The sequence below is a fragment of the Acanthisitta chloris genome, unplaced genomic scaffold, assembly GCF_000695815.1.
Source record: "Acanthisitta chloris isolate BGI_N310 unplaced genomic scaffold, ASM69581v1 scaffold21475, whole genome shotgun sequence".
Classification (NCBI taxonomy): domain Eukaryota; kingdom Metazoa; phylum Chordata; class Aves; order Passeriformes; family Acanthisittidae; genus Acanthisitta; species Acanthisitta chloris.
The window spans coordinates 22,343-44,341 of NW_008672426.1; the positions used below are offsets into that span (position 1 = coordinate 22,343).

General features: G+C 38.1%; 1 protein-coding gene across 5 annotated transcripts in view; it reads right to left on the bottom strand.

The window, feature by feature from the left end:
- Positions 1-21,999, bottom strand: part of CNOT4 (CCR4-NOT transcription complex, subunit 4) — a 43,549-nt gene that overhangs the window by 10,983 nt on the left and 10,567 nt on the right. For 2 of the 5 annotated variants that reach the window (XM_009074518.1, XM_009074520.1), the window contains exons 4-9: positions 21,716-21,817; positions 20,831-20,956; positions 15,819-15,943; positions 9,783-9,840; positions 9,238-9,487; positions 6,861-7,358 (exon numbers count right to left, since the gene is read on the bottom strand). In XM_009074518.1, coding sequence (XP_009072766.1) covers positions 6,861-7,358; positions 9,238-9,487; positions 9,783-9,840; positions 15,819-15,943; positions 20,831-20,956; positions 21,716-21,817 — 1,159 coding nt within the window. Of the gene's footprint in view, positions 1-6,860; positions 7,359-9,237; positions 9,488-9,782; positions 9,841-12,449; positions 12,606-15,809; positions 15,944-20,830; positions 20,957-21,715; positions 21,818-21,999 lie in introns of all 5 variants that reach the window. The other 3 variants (XM_009074517.1, XM_009074519.1, XM_009074516.1) reach the window with 2 other exon arrangements.

Consider the following 21,999-nt stretch of genomic DNA (forward strand, 5'->3'; position numbering starts at 1 on the left):
TTTCTAAGAGCTTAAAACCAAGCTCCAGAGTATCTCCTATACAATCATAGAAAAAAAATTTCCACAGGGTTTAGAAAACTGTTGCAATATTAGCACTGAAAAGGCACTGGAAGGGAAGGGTGGGTGTGTGAGATGAGATTTGGAACAGATGGAGAAGTAGCAGCCTTTAAAGGACAGGTGCTGTGGATGAAGCTCTCCCAGAGATCATGCCAAGATCACACTACAGCAGGCAGGCCTTCATAGGAACTGTTGAAAGTGTATGGGAGTTAAGGGACAAGATACCAGAGGCAAGAAAAGGAGTATCGATAGCAGATTTCAATCTTGACACTGATTTAATATTTTGGAAATGAATCCAAAATTTCCACTTCCATTTGCTTTATTTTAAACCTAGCAGCACCACCCAGGGTGCATAAAAATAGGCACCAAACTCCTCCAGAGCAACAGAAGTGAGCAAGCCAAAAGTTTATTTTCAAATTGTGCCAAACGCTTCTTCTTCACCAGTGAAACAGAAAATGAGTTATAATGGGAAATAAAAGGAGAATGAACTTCAGGGTGGAGAATACAGACAGACAAAAGCATCTCCTAAAGAAGGGTAGAAGCCTAAGAACCTTCATGGAAGGAAATAGGATGCAGTGAGCAAAAGACTGATTGATAAGAACAACATGTTCAATGGCAAAAGCTGTACTAATAAGTCAGCTTTGCTGAGGAAAACAGGATACTCAAGGTCTGTGCAAGGATCAGTAAATGCAACAGTGAAAACAGCTGAGGGCTGTTTATAAACAGTACGTTCCATTTTACAATTTCAAAGCACTGTTCAGACCTTTATTTACAACTGAGGAGTGACCTTGTTATCAGGGCAACACACCCACTTCTGAGAGGAGAGGCTCTACACTCTGGAAAAGATACAAGCCTTTGCAGGTGCCACACATGACACCTACCACCATTAGTTGTATCAGCCCAGATTTTCACCAGATTTCCTATTTTCAATATTTATGCCTAACCAGAAAAAGACTTCAGCTATAGGCAGCCATAGATCTAACCAGGGGGCACAGAAAAGAGGGACATTCAGCTGCTATACTTTCTGCCCAACTGCTGGAAGACCAAGTGAGCAAGTCTTCTTTAAAGGATTAGGACAGAAAATTAATGGACTACTGCATCTCTTAGTGTTAGAAGCAAGGCAATCAATACATAAAACAGGCAATAAACCTTTCACACATTGTCAGGTCAAGAGGAAAAGTGTAGGAAAAATGCTCTTTTGACCAAGGCATCCAAATAAAGGGATGTGAGGCAGCACTGTTTAAGTCACATTGCCTGTTGCTAGGGTATGGAATGAAAAGCATTTTGTACACATCATTAGGAGAATTTTAATTTTTACAACATGCTGAATTCAACAGCTATACCAAACCTTCTTTTAAAAGGCATAGTAGCAGAACAAGCCCCAAACCCCACATCAAATTACTACCTTGACACCACAGAAATATCAGCTGCTGTGCCACTATTTACTTCTTTTTCCCCTGAGACTGTATAAAACAAGGTGTGAGGGTTTTTTGGTTTGGTGGGGGGGGAGGATTCTGGGGAGTTTTCCTGGGTTGGTTTTTTGTTGTTGAGGAGACAGAATCAACACAGAGAGGAGACAAAGTAAAAAAGACTAAGACCAAATAAGAACTGTGTGCCTCAAATGGAAATGTGGTTATGTTATGAGAAAATACCAAGACAGACAAGGACTCTTGGAATTAAAGTGAAAGAATGTCAACACTAATTGTGGTATCTCACCCTTTTTTGCACTCTAAATAAAAGGCCTTTAAATAATATGATCATAGCAAACATATAGGGATGAAAAAATTTGATGTTCAGAACAAGTTCAATAGCTGGGGGCATAGAGGCCAGAAAATTTAAAGTAGGAGAAGATGCAACACCATAAATTGCTCAGAAATGGAAGAGCTCAGGGCTTGAAAAAGAAGTGGAAAGAAGTTGGACCTCCTTGATAAAACCTTCTTGACTCTGTCCTCCCTGCTACAGCTAGTGCTTCACAAAAACCTAAATGCAGGCACAACACGAAAGCATGCATGCTAATCAGTGTCTTGATAAGGAATGCAACACCACTACCACAGAGACTGCTGGATGGCACCCAAAATTAACAGAGCTGTCTGTTTATTGTATCAATCTCACATTTAAATACACATAATTTCATCAGTTAGGATGTACATATTCAACAGATATAAGCCACAACATCAAAACTAAAAGATCTTGAGAATAAAATTTTGATTCATCACTGTATTCAATTACGCAAACTTATGGCATTCAAGTCCCAGGTTTTGAAGTTTCAGGAACAGCTCACAGAAGCCTAATGCAATCTTCACATCAGTTGGCTTCATGGCTAAAAGATTTTTACCAACTTCACAGCGGTTATGTTCAATGACAATGGGTAAAACTTTACTTCCCCTATCCTAAATAGAGTTTAATTCTTTACGCTTCCTATCTGTTTCTGCGGCAACCTGACTATTTTCTCTACCCTAGAGTTCTAATATTTGTAAGACATTCATAAATTGCCTGTGTTCAAGAAGCATTTGGACAATACTTCAAGATGTATGGTTTAATTTTTAGGCTATCCTGTGTGGAGTCAGAAGTTAGACTTGATGATCTCTGTAGGTCCCTTCCAATTCGGGGGTTTCAACCATTTATACGGGAACAATAAACACAGAATATTGTGCAGCATTAGTCTTGGAAGCGTTCAAACTGTGTCATTCTTACTGAATATATAAGGGCTTACAATTAAGTTTTTGCTCATATGGAATTATGTTCTGAATAACTATGAAAATAAATGAAATATTAACCAGTGTTTCAAAATGTCAAGTACTTCACCTTGCATAGAACTGACAGGAAAAGTGGACTAACCATTTACAACTTTTTCCTCATGCTTTTAACTGTGTGAATGTTACTATACTTTCTTCATGTAAATAAAAATCAATGGCTACCAACCACTCAGTAAACTCAAATAAAACTATATATTCCTACTTTCCCACTATTAATGTGTAGACATCTCACTTTATAATCATCTCTCTCAAAACACACTATTAATCTGAGACCTACTTTATGATCCAACACTACACCTATTATTTTATAACAAACCACCAGGAAATGGGGTAGCAAAGATGATAGCACATTAGCTATCAAATTCCAAAGAGTTTCCTGTTACCCTATAGTAAGATAAAAATAAAGGCAGACACCCACCCACACTGCTGTCAGTGAATCAATCTTGCCTTTGGCATTATTTACAGAATAAAGGACAGCCACTGTCCAATATTCTTAGAATAGTTTGCACACAGTCTAGGGTAAGATTACTTTCACCAACAATCACACTGTCCATGAATAACAAGTCACTGAACTTTTCTCCTGAAGCAGTTACAGTTGTAACTACACAGTAAATCATCTAATCAATCCCACGCCAGAGAGCAGCCACAAGCCTAAATTGTCCCTGAAAATGACAACATGCAACATCTGCTACAGTTTGCAATATGGTGGGGGAAGGAAATAAAATGCTACTTTGGGAATCAATCAATCAAAGAGTTCATTTAAATATGGGTTGGGGACAAACGTATGCCTGATGAATATGACACATTTCAAGTATATTCATAACAAAACTATTAAGTCAATCGTGTCACTTCACCAGAAGCCACAGAATTAGTGAATAAATACTACTTCCTCTGAGAACAGGCAACCAAATTCCACATATAAATTATTTTTAAATGAGAGCTTAATTAAAAAACCCCAGAAGTGTAGGTAGTACCTGTGTCCCTTCATTTAAGTTTGATACACATCACAAAACAACCCTACCTGGAACTGTGAGGGGTAATGAATACAGCACACTTCTGATTCTCAACTAAACAAAAGGTAGCTTCAGAAAATCCATTTAACGTGTCACAAATGAGAATTTCAAATCCATGTGAATGCTAATGCCTAAAGTAGAAGCAGCAGCAGTTTGACAGACACCATTTTCTTCACACAAGCTTCCATACCATAAATACAGTTGTGAAATCAACTCAACTTTGATTTAGAAAGCCTAGAAAACAGTATACTGGCATCACATGAAATTATAGAAGTTATTAATCTGCTTGTTTTGACATAAATGAAATAAGAAAGTTTAAAAGGGCTGACTAAACAGACCAGGCAGACACAAAAAATTAATGTGTTCTGTCCTCCCCTGCCTTTTTTTCTCCAATGACTGGTCCAGTATCAGCTGCTTTAGGAATTTATAATCCTGTAAAAAGCTGTGATCAAAGACCTTAAGAAACATGCAACTTTTACAGCAGCTGAGAGTCTCTACTAGAGACAGAATGTGAAGTTTTATACCTGTGCTTGGTTTCTTTTGCTGTTACACCTGAAACAGCCAGGCTGATAACATTTACTAAAACACCCTAAAACAGACTAACAAAGAGCTAAGAAAAAGGAGCTTAGGGTGTAGTACAACTAATTGCTCCATACTACTAAATAGCCAATGTGATCCACACTGCCTTCCTAGCAGGTCAGCTAGCGTATGCAATAAAGCACTATAATGTAGCTTCATTGATGTGAGTCCTCTGTACTTACACACCACCTTCCTCCCTCAATCACAGACAGCTGTATCTGTACATCCAATGAGGAAGCAAGGAAAACTCTGTAATCATATACTTGCTACTGATAGATTAAAACCAAACAAAGAACAGGAGCTGTATTTTCAAAAAGAAAATAAAAGGAATTCATCGAGAGACCTGTACAATAATGCAGGTTTGAAAAGACAGAATAACCAATAAACTGGAAGTGATTAAGTCAGCACACAAACAAGAGGTATGAAGTCATCGCCTGACTTCCAAATTATTTGTACTTCTGAAGCAGCTAAATCGCTAAAGAAAACCCTAAGCACTAAAAATAACACACGAACCCATAACCCAGCAAACAGAACCAGAACTATGAGACTTCAGCTGATTTCTGGCAGCAGCAAAAGAAAAAGGATTAATCTATGTGTGTGCAAATAATACTTTTTTGAAGACATATCAAAGCTGATGTGTAGATCAGCTGAGAAGTGTTTGCACTACAGCAACTGCTGCTATCTAATTGTCAGCCAGGCAACTAACAAGGTTTCCTGTAACAACAGATTAAAACCAACTCAAAGGAACTTTCCATAAAGACTACTGCAGATGTTTATTTTCTGGTTTTAGCACTGTATTTGCCAAAACTATTTTGACATTAATTGGTTCTAGCATTTGCATACAAACAAGGACACAATTAAAAATCAATTCTGCTGCCTTAAAACATATGGGGGAAGTACATGGCATGGGCTGTGCATCAACCAACACCACGCAACTTGCTCTTTAGGAGTTCCACCAAAGATCTACAAGCCTACAAACACAGAAAGCTCCACTTTCAAACTGCCAACTGCAATTAAAGTAATGCAATTTAAAAAATACTTCTGCAAACCTAGAATCAACCTGTACTACAAACAGATCTTATTCAACATTGAAGGATTTTTCTGGTCCCCCTAGTCCATAAGACAGTCTTGTCACTGGCCCCTCAAACTAGCAGGTTTTAGAACTGAGCCAGAGTTGAAACATACTGTCTTGCTGTCTCTCTGGAAGTTCTGTGTAGTCTAGGGGAAAATGAGCAATAACACAGCTATGGATGCTGCAATTTTTACTCATTATCAAAAATAGCTTTTTTTTTTCAGTGTAAACAGTATCAGTCACTTTAGTCCAAAAACTTCGCCACTGCCAATATAAAGAGTTTCTAACTACTTGTAGTCTGGACCATATTTATACTACGAGTCAGCCTAAAGACGCTACAGCAGTTCTGCAGCTGCAACAAGCCTTCAAAGAGGACCAAGCACAGGGAAGTTAACAGCCAAAATTAATTCATGTACTAGAGCATCAAAACTAGTGACTTTTTGTAGGTCACTTTCTCATAGTATAGCTAGTACTTCTAAAACCCATGAAAAGAAACTAATGCTGGCAACATCTCAGAAAGCAGTTTTCTCCATCTCAAGACTACAAAGAGCTAACAGAGACTTGCTACCTGCAGTTCATTATACATTTAATACAATTTTTTTCATATGTTACAGAAAGAGAATCTGTTTGGGTCAAGCTAAATCAGAAGCACAGAAGGACTTCAAACTCAGAAGTGAATTTTTAGTTGAGACAATTACTGTTACAATTAGCTCCTTAGTTGTAGCGTTTCATGCAAGAACCTATTAATCCATTCAGGGCAGCCTGAACTGGCCTGACTGCACATTTATTTTTCTCCAACATCACAACCCTCACAAATCAGGATGAATCCTCTTACACACATTGCAAGCATCCATTCAGCAAAAGATTAGCATAATATTAAGGCCATCTGAAGTACAGAAATGAACAGCACTGAATGTTTTATTGTGCAGCCATTTGGTTACGTGCAAGAGGGAACAACTCAGCCAGGACATCTGGCACAAATTACCATCATTACAAAGTTTTGCACAATTTTAAGAACTCTGGTCAGCACCTGCATGTCAAAGTGAAAGTCACAATGCGCTCCAGGACCTATTCTTAAGGAAAGCCAGTCTGGCAGGACTGAGGAACCAAAATACCAATCTGTTTTGGCACAAAATTAAGCGGGCACAGAATACTCCACCTTCCTTATAAAGCTCAATATTACAAGGCTAAACATTTCGTTTGTTTTTGTTTACATGGAAAGGGCCTATTTAAAACAATATTCCTCCCCCTGTTCATAAACCTAGTATGACAGTCAAGAGAACACTCTACTGCTTGTAGCTGGCTATTTGCTTTTCCTGTCCTGGCTTAGAGAAGCTGAAAGCATGAATTAAGTCATAATCACAGCTGTCCCAATTCACCTACCTGATATAGGGATCCCTCCCAGACCTGTGCTGTGTTGTGGTGGGAGAGTCAAGTCCAAGAAATTACTATTTGAGGTGGGATTTGCTGTGTGGTTCAAGTGCATGATGCTATTGCGTGGGAAGGCCATCCAAGGATAGCGAGCTGCTTGGCCTGGAAAACTGAAGGAGTTGTAAACTGCTCGATGTTGTTGAAATTGTGGGAACCTCTGTGGCATGACTGGAAAGGTGCTACTGAGAGAGTTGGCATTTGTGGGTGCAGCAGGATGCAGGAATCCAGAACCTGGCCCTTTGGCAGTTGTAGTGTGTGGGGTAGGGTTCTGAAGAGATGTGGGCGAAAGGGAAGGTTGGTCTTGGACTGACAGTTCCTTCTCAATCAGGTCTGCTAAGGCTTTGCGGGTGATGTCAAAGGGGTCAAACCCTAAGTCGTCCTCTTGCTGTTTGGAGGAACCAAACCCAAAAGCTGCTTGCCAGTCTGTGGAGGAGGATACTGGTATAGTTTCTGTCAGAGAGAAACAGGATTTAGAACAAGAATTAGTAACTATTTAACTGTACAAAAAATTTCAACTTGTGGATCTGAATACGTGCTTAGTTATCTTTCATATAATACTTCTTTATATATTCCCAAGATGCCTTAATTCCTCATCTTAGAACACCATTTTCAGATCAAACTCTCAGATTTCTACTAAAGGCAAGTGGCAGAATTAAGAAATAGTAGTTTTACTGCAGAATTGCTCTGTTCCTGAACTACAGAAAAACCCTATCAAATACACATTTTCAGTAATAGTACCAAGTACAAAGAGATCAATAAACACTTGCTTTACACCCACATTACTTAATGAAAGTGTCGGCAAACAGAACATAAATAAGGCTGTTACTCAGTTCAGTACTTTGTTTCCAGCATTAATGCTGTGCAAGAAAGGTGGGCAGATGTCCCCTCTCTCAAAAGAAGGAACCCCTGGGCAGTGGTTTACAAAACAAAACCAAAACCAAACAAACAAAGGAACAAAAAATCCCATACTCTCTACCATTATGAAGAAAAACAAGCTGAATTCTTGAGCAGACACTGATAAAATAAAACACGGAACAGCATTACAAAATATTGTTCAATACTTTGAGGCAGCATTGCAAAAAAAGAGTTCTTAGAATTTGCCTGCATTTTCAATTACAACTTCATTTCACTATAGGTTAAGTTTCTTATTCAGGTCCAGGGAATGCTGGGTCTGCTCTCACACTATTTTTCCTCAAAGCTGTGGCCATGTACCAAGAATCGGGTGGTATCACTCACAACATTAACTCCCTCTGCTGGCAGGGACCTAGTCTGCTGGTTTAAGTAGTTCTGTTGAGTATTCTCTCTTAGAAAAGAAAATTGCAGTTTTATTTTCACTCTAAAATCCATGACAGCACATAAATAATTGCTAGACAGAAATTAGTTTGGCCTTTGCATTCTTAATTAAATAGTAACCATACATTTTATATTAATTATAAAACAAACAAGACTTCTACTACCTGCAAATTGTCTCTCACTGCCACTTAAACCTCACAAAACTGGTATTTAAAGTACCTCAGCAGCAAGTAATTTCCATGGTAATCAATTCTGCTCAAACAGAATGATGACATCCAGAAGCAAGATAAACATCAAAAGACAACTAATCACTAAGTAAACTAACTCTGTTCTATCATATCATTTACACTCTATTTTTCACTGGTATTGTTTTGTTTAATTTTCTAACAGTTCCCTCAGGTTTATAATGTTTGAGTTCTTAAATACTGTTACCCATACCCAAGATTATATAAATACACCTAAAAGGATGTTTCATTCATGTGAAGTGATATTCATAGGAAAGTACCTGGAAAATACAGGTAACTTTCAGCTGACACAATTAACTGTACTTTTATCTCTTCTGAATTTATAGAACCTCACTTCAGAAAGAGAAAGATTAGGAACCTTCAGATAACCACACAGGATACTAAAGAAAACTCTGCATTCTATTGAACAGCTTCTGATATTGGAGTTATAGATTATCACAGACTATTACACCAATATATACCGACACCACGTATTTTCCCCACTCTCATGAAAAGCCTGTGACATTAAACACTAAAGCATACATGTCACGCCCTATTATTTGGACAGGCATGTTGCTAAGAAAAATTAAAGCAAGCACTCAGATAATTTAGCCATGCAGCCTGAAAGCTCTGTAAAGTTTCCTTTAGAAGATACCCTTAACTACAAATGAATTGCACTACCTAAGTGACAAATCTTCATCATTTATGAAGGTGGAAAACACAGTATGGAACCAAGAGCTTTTTGTTCTACACAGCTTTAGACCTCAGCTGCAAAAGCAAGCAGTACCCAGCCATGTAACCTGTGTACACACCTGATGTGAAGAGGCTCTGTGGTTCTGGTGCTGTGGGCCAGTCATTTGAAGTCTGTGGAGAGCTGGGGAACGGAGGAAGCCCACTTGGGATGGGGTTAGGGTGCCGGAAGTTGTCAGAGAAGAGTGACTGTGATTCTGTTACAGCCCCTTCGAAAGGAGACCGTGCACTGTGATTAGATGAACTGATGGGTATAACTGGATTGGTTTTTGTTAAACCAGGTGGTGGTGAAGGTGTGTCGCTGTTCGTTATCTACAGTCAAGAGAGGAAGAGAAACAGTTAGGACATGGGTTAGTTATCTATTATTTATAGATAAAATATTCTTTACTAATCCAAATTTAAAACTTCCTCAAACCTTTTGGACACAATTAGTTTAGTTAATATATAGCTCAGCACAAAGTCAAACAAAAATCTACTTATCAACAGCATTTTAAATTTTGTTTAAAATTATGATACACTTCAGAAAGTACTTGCTTCTCCAAGTGCAAGTTGCAGCAAGTCCTTGAACCCAGCTGTTAGTTTCACAGCACTTATCTTTGTCTCTTACCTGCTGGGAGCTGTCACCATTTCCTATACTGAGGGAATCTGAAGGTTTATCGATAGGGCTGCAAAAGTGGGAAAGGAAAAGAACAAGTAAGACAATCAAGAATTTAACATGAAAAATCAACATTTGCTTTCGTAGCAGAAGACAAGCCTTGAAATAAGGCAAAGCAAAATTAATTAGAAGGAATTAAGGGGGAAAGAAGTCCACTTATGTTTTTATGACCGCTTTTTTAAAACCATAAGCATTCCAACCATTTGCCATATACTGTAATGCTTCTTTCCACCACTGTCCACTCTGCTTGTTGACTGCCCTAAGTAACAAAAGAAAAGTTTCCAACATGTTCATAGCAACTCCATGCCATACAAAAAACCACAACAGGACTCTCCTGCTATGGCAGTATTTTGTAATAGTCAGTCCCATCTATGATACTACTGGAGAGAAACATGGGAACAGATTTATTTTCCAAATACTTAAGTTTTCAGTTCCCATACAAGTCCTAAATAAATGTAGGGAGAGATAAAACATTAACTATTTAGTCCTCATGGCAAGTTAAGTTTCCCATCAGCCTCTAAGCTTTTAAACAGCAGAAATTTGCTCCAAGGTCAAAAAAACCCCAACAAACCTGAGTTTTGAGATGACAGAAGGGGAAAACGACATAGCATAAAAAACCTGCTCAAATTAAAGAAAATAAAAGATACAGCAGAAAAACACCTCAGAAAGCTATTCACTGTGAATTACCATGACTTGGCTCAAATGGCACATCTCAGGATTCAGGATTCTGACAGGCACCTGTGAGTTACCTTAATTACGCTAAATACCACACTAATGAAACAGTATTAGTTCAGATTTGCATTAAAATCTTTGCTTTACAACTTAAAGGTACTCTCACTTTCCTTTGCCCATGAGAGAAGATGCAGAAGCATCAGGCTGCACAGCGCAAAACAGACCCCACAAACAAGGACCAGAAAAACACAGACTTCAGTTCCCTTAAAAGGCCAGAACTTGATACAAGTCAAATTACAGTCCTCATGTGCTAGCACAAAACAAATATAGATAACACATCTGGGTGCAGACTTCAGATTCTAGATACACCTTGCTTTCAAACAATCCTTGCTGCTGCAAAGCTTAAATACTGCAAACAGCCACAGACAGGTCAACAATTCCTAAGACTGCTTCCCCTCATATTTCTTCTTCTCATCCCAGAATGACTAGTCAAAACGCAGCAGAATTAATTCTTTGTTCTAAAGAAATTGTGTAAGAGTAATCCATCAATAAAAACTTTTGGGGAAAAGAGCATTGATTGAGTCAGTATCTTTAACAGATAAATGGAGCTGAAGTATTTATGACTACAAAAGTAAAAATCAGAGGAACATTATTTATAGACAAGCATTACTCCAGTGAAGATTTACAAATAATTTCTATTCAGTGATCCAACAGCATGAATAAAGTTCTTCCATTTGAACCAAACTGCTTTTGGTTAGTAATTTCTGTGTGACTGTAACACAAAAGTTTGCTGTAGACTTGGTTTGGTTTTATTACACAATCAATTCTGATTGTAGAGTTGATATTCCAGTCAAATTCTTTTCTCACAGCTAACAAAATCATAAAGCTGCAGTTTAAAAAGCTATGCATAAGGCAACTTGTAACAACTATATAAATGCTGAAAATGTTTATTATACTTGAACCTGCCTAAGGAACCTTTAGTTGCAAGGCAAGCTTCCAGCCCTCAGGAATCAACAAGACTCATCTATTGGCTACAATATTTTTACTTACATTTAATACATTCTTTCCAGAAAAAGAAGGAAGTTTTGTATCACTAGTGAGATGCAACCACAGCTTCTCTGATCACTCAACCGGCTGCTATTAAGCCTAACAAAAAGGTACCACTTTCAACAGCACTCTGTTTATGTATGGGTTTACCTTGTTAGTTTCCCATTCAACCTCTGAATGAGCCTAAGCAATATTACCTAAGGGGGTCCATAAAAAACAAAACAGCACGGCTACAGACTAAGATTGGAACTGCAAGTGATGCTTATGATGGAAGAGGACACCAGTTCTATTCAAGGAGGGCACCAAGGAAGAAAAAATGTTGGCTGGCAATAAGAGATTATTGCAGGCAGATGAATTACTTCCTCTACACAAAGAAGCCTCAGTTGAATCTGCTGCCCTATTGTTCCTGTAACTGAGTGGTAATAGGGGAACCCTTACCTCTGCAGTTGTGTTTCTGGAACACACCATTGTAAAGAAACGACAGATATTCAGCCCTAACATTTAACTTCCCTCTATTGAAGCTTTTCCAAGTGACAAGCCTCCTGATGTATAGCAAATAGCACGTCACTTTTGTGGAAGCTTCTGTATAGAAAAAAATTGAAGGGCTCAGCTCTGGCTGGGACCACGCAGTTGTACAAGCTGCTGATCCCGTGGTTTTTCAGTTCCCCTCAGCCCTTACCTGTACCATCTCTTACTAACTTCATGTTAGGGTTCTCCTGCATAATCTGCCAATCGGTCTTTTTGACATGGGCTATGGTAAGCCCGGCTTTTTGTGACCTGATCAGGATTTCAATCCAGCTCTCCAACCAGAGAGTGAGAGAGACTGGAAAATCATTCCCTCCACACCAATCAGTGAGAGAGAAAGCAAGCTATCTGAAGTATAAAAGGCAGCACAATTACCCGAAATCTGAGTCTGCACCATCTGGAGTCATGTGTTCTGGGTCTGTGCCATTTTCTAATACAGGAGGCGTTTTCCTGTGTTCCATTGTTAAACCGTTGGCTGATTTACTTGAACTCTGTAATGATGGCCAGGCATCTTTGTTATTACTGTTGGGTCTGGAAAAAGGCAAGAGTAAAATAAAATAAAATATAAAAGGGAAAAAAAAAAAAAAAGAGTTCGAGTTATGAAGAAAGTGCTTGAAAAATTGTAAACACTGGGGAAATAAATCCTTGTGCCAGACAACCCATAAGAATAGATTTATCTGGATATTATTTCTCAGGTTTTAAATGGTGATGACTCAAAAAATAATTAATGAGATAGCTGGGGGAGAGAGAAAACCAAGGATAATTCCGTTTTCTTCACTGAATAAATGAAGTCTAAACTTATCCATTTGGGGAAAAGGAAAAAATTAGAATAAAAATGGGAGGAAAAAAAGCCATCAACAGTTCAAGTATCCAGACCTCTGCACACCTCATTGAAGTATCTGCAAGTTCTGTAAGTCATGAGCTAAATAGCTTTCTTTACATACATGTTTTTTCATATTCCAGGCCCTATCAAGCCTGGCTACAACAGATGAAGTTGATGTTTTACACCTACACAAGCATCCACAGCTTTGCTTACAGACCGTGAGATCAGTCAGACCAACACAATATTCATTCAAGAAGCTTTCTAAAAAAATTTTTTAACCCAGAAGTACCTCCTGATGCTCCCCTTCATTAGTATGTTCTGAATACATGGTCCATACTCTATGTATTTAGTTCAACTTAGCAATTTTATAGTGAGGATCCAGAAATTGCTGCAGCTGCTCATAGCAACACAAGTGTTTCCTACACCTACTCCTTCAGATAAAATCAGTAGTAGTAGCTGCCCTCAAATCTCAGTTAGCATTTTAAGATTTGCTGTTCTGTGTCCATCTTCTCATATACCAGTACAACATGCACACAGATGAGCCTTGACCTGACTTACAGATTTCACCTTCGCTTTGCACACATTTGGAATAAGTCAGAGACAGCGAGCCAATCAGATACAGAACATCAAGGAATGAAGACACAGCAGCAGCACAACATCAGTCATTTAATATTCTCACCCACAGAAAAATGGTCTGTAATCTACATATGTGAAAAGTTTCAGTTCATGAACATTTATTTTAAATATCCAAATTTATGTCCACTGCAGTGTCAATCTACCTCTATACTAAAACTAACGTTCAAATGTCAGTTAAAAGTCAGTTTTGCATCCAAGGAGAAAGGCAAAGAGAAAGAAACTGGTTTATGTTTTGGAGTGGATTTTTGTGCCTGTGGGTTTATTTGTTTTGGTTAAGTTCAAAGCTGCATGCTTCTGAAGGGCTGTTCTCTAAAAGATCAGCAGGTGCTTAACAAGTACTTCCACTTGGGGCATAAGAAAGCATTCATTTCAGCTCTTTAGAAAAAGGCCATCAGGAAAATAAACATGGGATCTGTTTTAAATGTGGAATATAACTGCAATTGTAACAGAACAGTCACCATGACTCTGAAGTGACATACCAAGAGATGAGTACATAAAGTGGCACTGGGGAATTTTAAGCGTTGCCATCCGCAGGAATAAAAGGTCTGCAAGCAGGACCTTTCAAATTAGAAAACAATTGTGGAAAAACATTTATCAGTTTAACAAACTGCTTTCTATTACCAGATATTTAAAATTAAACATCTACTATTCGAAACTCAACTTCTGTTCAATCCCAGAATGGAACAGGAATCCTGCACCCCAGAAACAAGAACCACCAGAAAATTGTCAGAGGCTGTGACAAACTGCCTGAAATATTACTACGGTATCAAAGAGTAAGACAAAAACAAGAAACCAATTGGATAGAAAGCTGTGAAGGAGAACACCACACATTCAGCAGCTCACAAGCTACACTTTGTACTGATGAGACAGGATGAAGAAACATGTCAAAATCCCAGCTGCAAGAAGAAATTCACTTGGCAACCCAAAAGGTGGTGCCTAGCCATTAGCAAAGAACAGAGTGACAAGAGAAATTAACTCTACACCACTTGTTGCCTTTAGAGTAATGTGCCATTTTTTCCATAAGCACTCCAGACTAGCCAAGCTCCAGCTCCTAATCGCTTTCTAAAGGCTTAGAAGTGTGCTGCAGTTTCAGACAGGGCATTCTTCCCTTGCTAATATATTTTATTTTGCAGGGATCTAATTGGGTTTCAGATTAAAATCAGTTCAGACTTGGAACATTAAATAATCAATACCCAAATACAAGAAGTGGCACATTTGTTTTATTTGCTGCACTTGACCTTCCAAGTCAATATTGTACCAGTTCCCAACAAATAAGAAGTGGCACTGTCTTTTAAAAAACAGGATCCAACTGGAAGCTCTGATCCCTTGCAGTCAAAGATATGACACTTCCTCCAGAAGTTAAAGAGAATAATCCCAGTACACCAGCTGTGATACCAGTTCTCAGAATTATGTTCTGCTTATTCAAGCTCCACTGGTAATATTTTAGATACAGTACCCTCTTTCTTATTCAGACTGCTGTGCAGTGATGCTGCCACTGGCAAAGTATTGTCTGAAAAATTCAGTAGTGGATACACTGGCACACCACACAAACCCTGATTACAAGGCCATCGTGGCTATGAAGAGAAATCTAACTTTCACACTCCACTCTGCCCACCTCCTTTATGACAATCTACAAAAAGGAGTGGAGGAAATTACCTTAAATATGACATTCAAATGAATAATTCACATGACTCATGACCTTCCATTTATCTTTTTGTTACTATATACTCCTATGGACAGAAATCTTTTCACAACTTACTAAAAAATGCTTGAAAATATTGAAAAATATTGTTTTATCAACTCATAGTAAGTGATATCTGCAATTACAATGTAGTGAAAAACACAGGGACTGCACTATAAATTATGATGTAAAAAACAAATATTGAAACTATAATGTGTCTCAGCTATGAGAGTACAAACTGCATTCATAATGAGACCATACCAAGAAAGTTGACATCTGGTCTTTAACAAATACGATGCGATTCTGCCAATATAAAATACAAGGTCTTCTTTCAGAACAAGAATATCTTGTTCTGAACCACTGATCCAAATGCACATTTCCTCCCCAAGACAGACACACACACACACACACACACACACTCTGTATTAGAACCAAGTGGTACATGTCTATCCACTGAGAAAACTGCTGTCAGAGCTTATCCTATAATAGGTACCAAAAAGAACAGGCAACTTAGAGGATGTAATAGGAATAAGGAAGTTTGCTTTGGAATAACCAGAAAGAAAGCATAGCCAGGCAGTCCAGCATCAGTAGTTACGCATCATACCTCTGCAGTGCTGTCACTTTGTTCTTGTTCTTGTCAACTGTACCCGTAGATAACTGGAGAAAGTTGGGGTTTAGTTTGTATAATTCTTGCAGTAGTTTCTGTTCATATTCCTGGTGTTTACCCGCCTAAGGAAAGAGAAACTCAGTGAATGAATGCTAGTTTAAGTCAAATTTTTATAGTTACAATTTCTATATATCATTTTATATACAGATATAAAAAGTATGTATGTACATCCCAAAGTAATTAGTAATTGAGCTTTTACAACTCAATGGGTCATTCCTGACAAACTCAAGCCAGTGCTTCTCACTCTCAGCACAAATGTGGTCTCAACAAATTTAAGGTTTGCCTAGAAATCAGTTGGATGCACTTACCAATTTATAATATTTTGAGACTTCTAAAGCAGAAAAATAGCTACAACCTTATTAGAACTTGCTCCTCAGTTCTAATCAAGAGCTTCACAATATACCTTATAAATTGTAAACAGCTAAATTTCCCAGGCAGTCTGCACTTGATATATCAACCACACTAATGTTTTCAGAGATGGGAAAGTAGTGAGTTCCTCTTAAACCGGAAGTCTCAAAATTGAAATAATTTTACATCACCTTAATAAAAGGTGGTCTAAGTGTTCAGTGTGACATGGCAAGCAGTGTATCCTAAGCAATAACTGAAAAATCATTCTTTCTAATAACTGAAAAACTGAATTTTTTTTTTTTTACTAATTGAATCAATTGAGAATAATTCCTTGTTTTCAGAAATTGAGGAGGTCCAATCCAACTGGCAAGTGAAGGAAAAGAGTGTGTTTCAGTCTACCTTACAGATAACATTCCATGCTATATATAAAACAAACCCAGCAAGATCTACCCCCACCCCAACATTTAAAGTGACATCTGAAACAAACTCAAGATGAGCATTCATGTTTTTTGTAGGTTGTTATGACACTCCAAGCTAACACTCAGTATGTGCAAGTTAAGTATTGTCATGTGTTGAATCAAGACACAAAATAGAACAGAGAACACGAAGTTTTCAACAGCTTTTATCTACTGTTTCCAGATACTAAAACATGTTCTTTAGCTAAGGAAACAAGGGCCAAGATCTATGGTCAGGTCTTCTGCAACTTAGATAACTTATGTGTTTCAAACCTATCACATCATTATTGATTCAAAAGCTCTCACACTACTTAGTACATTTCAAATTTAACATTTTTCACATTAGTAAATTAATTCCCTTCATAAGTGTTTTGGTGGAACAAGAATGGTATTAATGCATCAGCAACAAGGATACCCTCCGAGAAAAATTTTATCAGCTAAAAGAAAAATATAACTTGGTTTTTTAAAAAAAAATACACACAATTATTTGACAAAATTCAGAAAACAGTACTGCTGAGAAACTACATTCCCTTATGGGAAACTGCATGTCTCATTTGAATACTCTAAGTCAGTCGAACACTATATATACCTCCAGTTTGTGGCTGCTTAATTCTCCAGTTCTCCATTACTGGCTGATTCTGAACATGTCTTTATGTAGTCAACCTACACAACCCTCAAAAAAGGATATTGAAACATCTGGTGTATACATCATCCTAACCACTTCGTCAATGTCTACATCCAAGCTGCTAGCTACTGTAGAAAAAACTGTGGTTCTAGAGTATGGTTCACATAAATGCAAACTTTGAGATATACTGCACCCTGGAAATGCTTCTTTCACCATCCACCATGAATAGAATATAAGCAACTAGCTCAATGCACAGATTTGCACTGCAAACATTAAGCGTCTGAGTAAGAAGAAACCTGCCTGGGTATCTCCTCTTGCTTCAGTGGCAAAAGACTGAACATGATGGCCAGGTACATCAGATGCCAGTCTTACCTTAGCTTACTTGTCACATAATTGCAAGAAAGATTAAAATCCTATATAGGAGCTTGCAGGAACTGTGCTTTATTTATAACAAGCAACCCAGAGGCCAAACTTAGCATCTCCAACCCACCTTACCTAAATTCCCAACTTCACTTTCAGAGACTTCCCGGAGTTCTACCAATTCCTTTCAGTTTGTCACAAGGTTAGCTTTATTAACACTTATTTAACCTAGAATGCAAGTTCATCCATTGACAATTTTTTAACAGAGAAGCAAAGTCTGCAACAGTGAACATTCAATCACATTAAATGGACCTGGAAATTCACTGACACTAATCCAAATACAAGAAAGTTGGCACACTGAAAGCACAATGCACTTTTCATCAGCTGTGTCATTTCCAATCATTTCGAAGAAAACAATATGAGATCAAAAAAAGTTTAAGCAATGTAGCAAGGAACAGAGAAGGAAAATTCATGTAAGTCACCAAAATCAAGTACAATCCACTCAAGGCTTCTGAAGGAACTCATGTGAAACTAAAATCCTGGTTAAAGGATGTAGCCTATCAATTTTAACTGACAGTTGAGCCAGAGGACTGACAGATTGCCACTGCCTTCTACAAAAAGGGCTGTAGAAAACATCCTGTCAACTACAGGTTGCTAAGTTAAACCTCCATCCCTCCACAAAGATTGTATATCTATCTTATTAAGACAGATAGAAGTTCGTGGATAAACACAAGCCACTGGGATTGGATCTGAACATCTTTTGTGAAGGGGAATCTTGCTTCACTAACCTGACGGAATTCTCTATAGAATCAGTAAGGATAAATAAAGAGGACACACAATTTTAAAAATAGTCTTTGATAAAGTTTCATGCCAGTTATTTACTAAGCTGCCATGGAATGGAGGAAAGGCTCTTGTGTGGATTGAAGCTGGTTTAAAGGTGCAAAGGCAAAGTAAGACTTACTGGTCACTCTTTTAGGGTAGAGAAGCAAGCAATGAGGACTGATGACTGGCATCAGTTTTATGCAACACCATTGGCAATCATGAATTACAGAATCATAGAATCATTTAGGTTGGAAAAGACCTCAAAGATCATCAAGTCCAACTATTAACCAAACAGCTTCCTCTCTGCTTACTTGTCCTAGTCAATATGGCCCCTTTGCAGTATGCATATAAGATGTCATTACAAGACAAAGCAAATGACTTAGGATTTCGCTGTCCTTCCACAGATCATTCGGATGCAGGACTCTACCTAGCAAAGGCAGGTAGAGAAAGGAGTGAAAAGCAAGTTCTTTGCTGACAATACCAGGATCTTTGGGTAGTCAACTGCCATGCTTATAATGAGTAACTCCAAAGAATCTCAGAGAAATCAGCAAAAAAGGTGGCAAAAAAAATTCAGAGACATGTCAAGTAACACACGAAGGGAAAAGCAGCCTAACCCATACTAACCCTCTATTTATCCGTGAACTAGGCGTTGCAACTCAGAGAAGAGATGCTGAGGTTACTGCCAGCAGATCTCTGAAACTTCTAGTTGATTATGCAATAGCCACAAAAATATGTGCTGGGCATCATTAGAAAGAGCACTTAAAATAAAATACAAAACAACCCAAACAAAAACAAAATGGGAAAAAAAGCACATACCACACTACACATAAAACACTGAGGACTGAGAAATTAAACTCTGCTTCCTCCACATCAAACATCTGAGCCCTACACCTCAAGGACGACAGTTAGGAAGTATAGAGAAGGGCAACAGAAATTATCACAGAAAGAGAGGAACTGCTTGACAAGGGAGTTTAAAAGCTCAGAAACTGATTTGGAGAGAAATTAGATCATTTTCCCACATCACAAAGGCAATGAATACAGGTTCTTGCTTTCAGCAAGTACTACAAGGCTAAGATTAAGAGACACTTGACAAAATTAACTGGAGATGAATTTAACACAGGCAAAAGAAAGCACTCTATAAAACAGCTGGTGAACTTCTGGGGCTTGCTGCCACAAAAGGCTATAGAGTTGACAGGGCCAGCAGGTTCAAAATGAATTAAATAAATTCATAACTGACAGCTCTGTAAAACCTAAAATGCCTCGACAGGAACACACCCTCAACCATGTATAACACATCATATCTAGGTGGTGGGAGAAATACAGGGATACGAACAGGGAAGGTGACCTGGTTTGCAACATATCCTTGAATTTTACCATCTATTGCAATTATCAGCAACAAAATATATACTACAGGGACTATTCATCTGAACTGGCAAGAGGTTCATCATGAAGATGTAGCTGAAACCCTCAGAAAGAACTGCTAATTTGTGGAAAAAGCATTTAATAGATATGAACCCTCATTCTCTGGCTTACACCAGCCAGCCTAACACACCACAAATTCTACTGGAGCAACATTTGTGCTGATGCCAGGGGCAGGGACTACCCTGCTTCATGAACATACACATGCAAAAATTACAGCACGGATGGAAGGCTAACCTATTTGAGACTGAGTTTAACAGCTTTACCATACCTCATGTGTAAGGACAGAGGCAGACCCAAAAGACCTCAGAATGCACATCTGAGACAGTAAAACTATCTATTTACTTGGTGCCCTACCCTAGATAAGCATTTTGATGTTGAGATAGTAAAAACAATCCCAGCATCATTGTTTATGCCCTATTATAATTATCCTCAGTGTTTTATTTGCAAATGCTTTCTATACTTCACAGGCTAAAAGGGATATCAGAATTCAGATACCATGGTCAAGCACAGTACAGTAAGTCAATCCATGATAAATGTCCACACATACAAATGCTACAGGAAAACCCAGATCTGCACTAACTGCTTTCACAGAGATTTAAAATAACGGTACCTTGCACTGGTATGAGAAAAAAGGGCAAATAGCTAACTCAAGGTTATTTGAATTCTTGGTTAAGAGTTTATCTCCATCTTTTTGACTCATGGATACTCACCAGACTTCTCAGACTTTGAGAACAGCATGCAATGAAAAAAATGAACTAACTGTTCTTCTCCAATATCCAAACTGGTTAATCACCTTCTGGATTTGAAAATCCATCTCTGCCATAACATTCAGCAACAGGCTACATTACAGATATTAGACCAAATCATAGACAATAAAAGACATCACATTTCACATGTTTCCCATTCATTACACTTACCTGCATTTCTTCTTTTGTAAAACTGGCTGCTTCATCTCCTAGCTCATGTAGATACATGCAGTCTGGCTTTGGACACTGCATATTTTTTAGAAAATAACTGCAGTATTTTGTTGTACCTAATGATGCCTGAAGGTAAAAAAAATCATTACTTAAGTGGTAGAAGTTGGAATGTCTCTCACAGCATAAAATAAAAACCCACATATTTTAGCAAAAACTTTTCTGATTTTTGGAGTTCCGCCATAATGCATTTTTTAATGCAGAGAGACTAAAACACCTATCTGTAAGAAATCTATATATTTGAGAATTAGATCTGTAATTAGGATGTATTTCTATTTTCGTCCAATCTAAATAAATGCCAAAATTAGAGCCTCAATAAATATCTGCACTCATAATCATAACGAGACAAGTAAGTAACAGGGTCAGGAAATGAGTATTAACTCGATGATTTTCTCTAGCCAGCAATTTGGCCAAGTGGGCCTGGACACCTATTTACACAGACACCACAAGGAAAAAAACTTGCATTTGCCAAGGAGCTTTTGAGAGATGTGGTGTTTGGGCTACAGAAATGCTCTGCAAAAGCAAACAGTCAGGTTCTCACATTGTACTATTACACTAGACAACAAAAAAGCCACTGTGAGAATGGGGAGATGGTGCATCCCTTCTTAAAACAAAAGTTTTGAGACAGTTATCTGCTAGCCCAGCAAAACATGGCCTGCTAGAAGCTCACTGAACTTTTGTGCTAGGAAAAGAGATCAAAACCCAATACCCAGTAAATTGGACATTTTTGTTTATCAACACAAGATTATCCACACAAACAATATTCTATACTATGCACTGATATTGGTGTCCTAGCACATATACATAAAAATGTAAAAATATTACCACCTTAAGTGTTCTGCCATCTACCACCACATTATTGACACACTGTATGGCTCTGAGGGCATCCTCTGACCGGATGTAGGTTACATATGCACTGGCACTTGGACCCTAGAAAGAAAACATACAGCATTTTATTGGTTGGTTGTCTCTCTCAAGACAGATCTGATGATTAAGTTGCCTTTTCAGCAGCTCACTTCATAAAATGGTATATTCAAGGCTAGACGCTTTTAACAGGAAAGCTGTCAAAAAGGGATAGAATTCATACGAACTCGTATGTGATGCATAAAGAA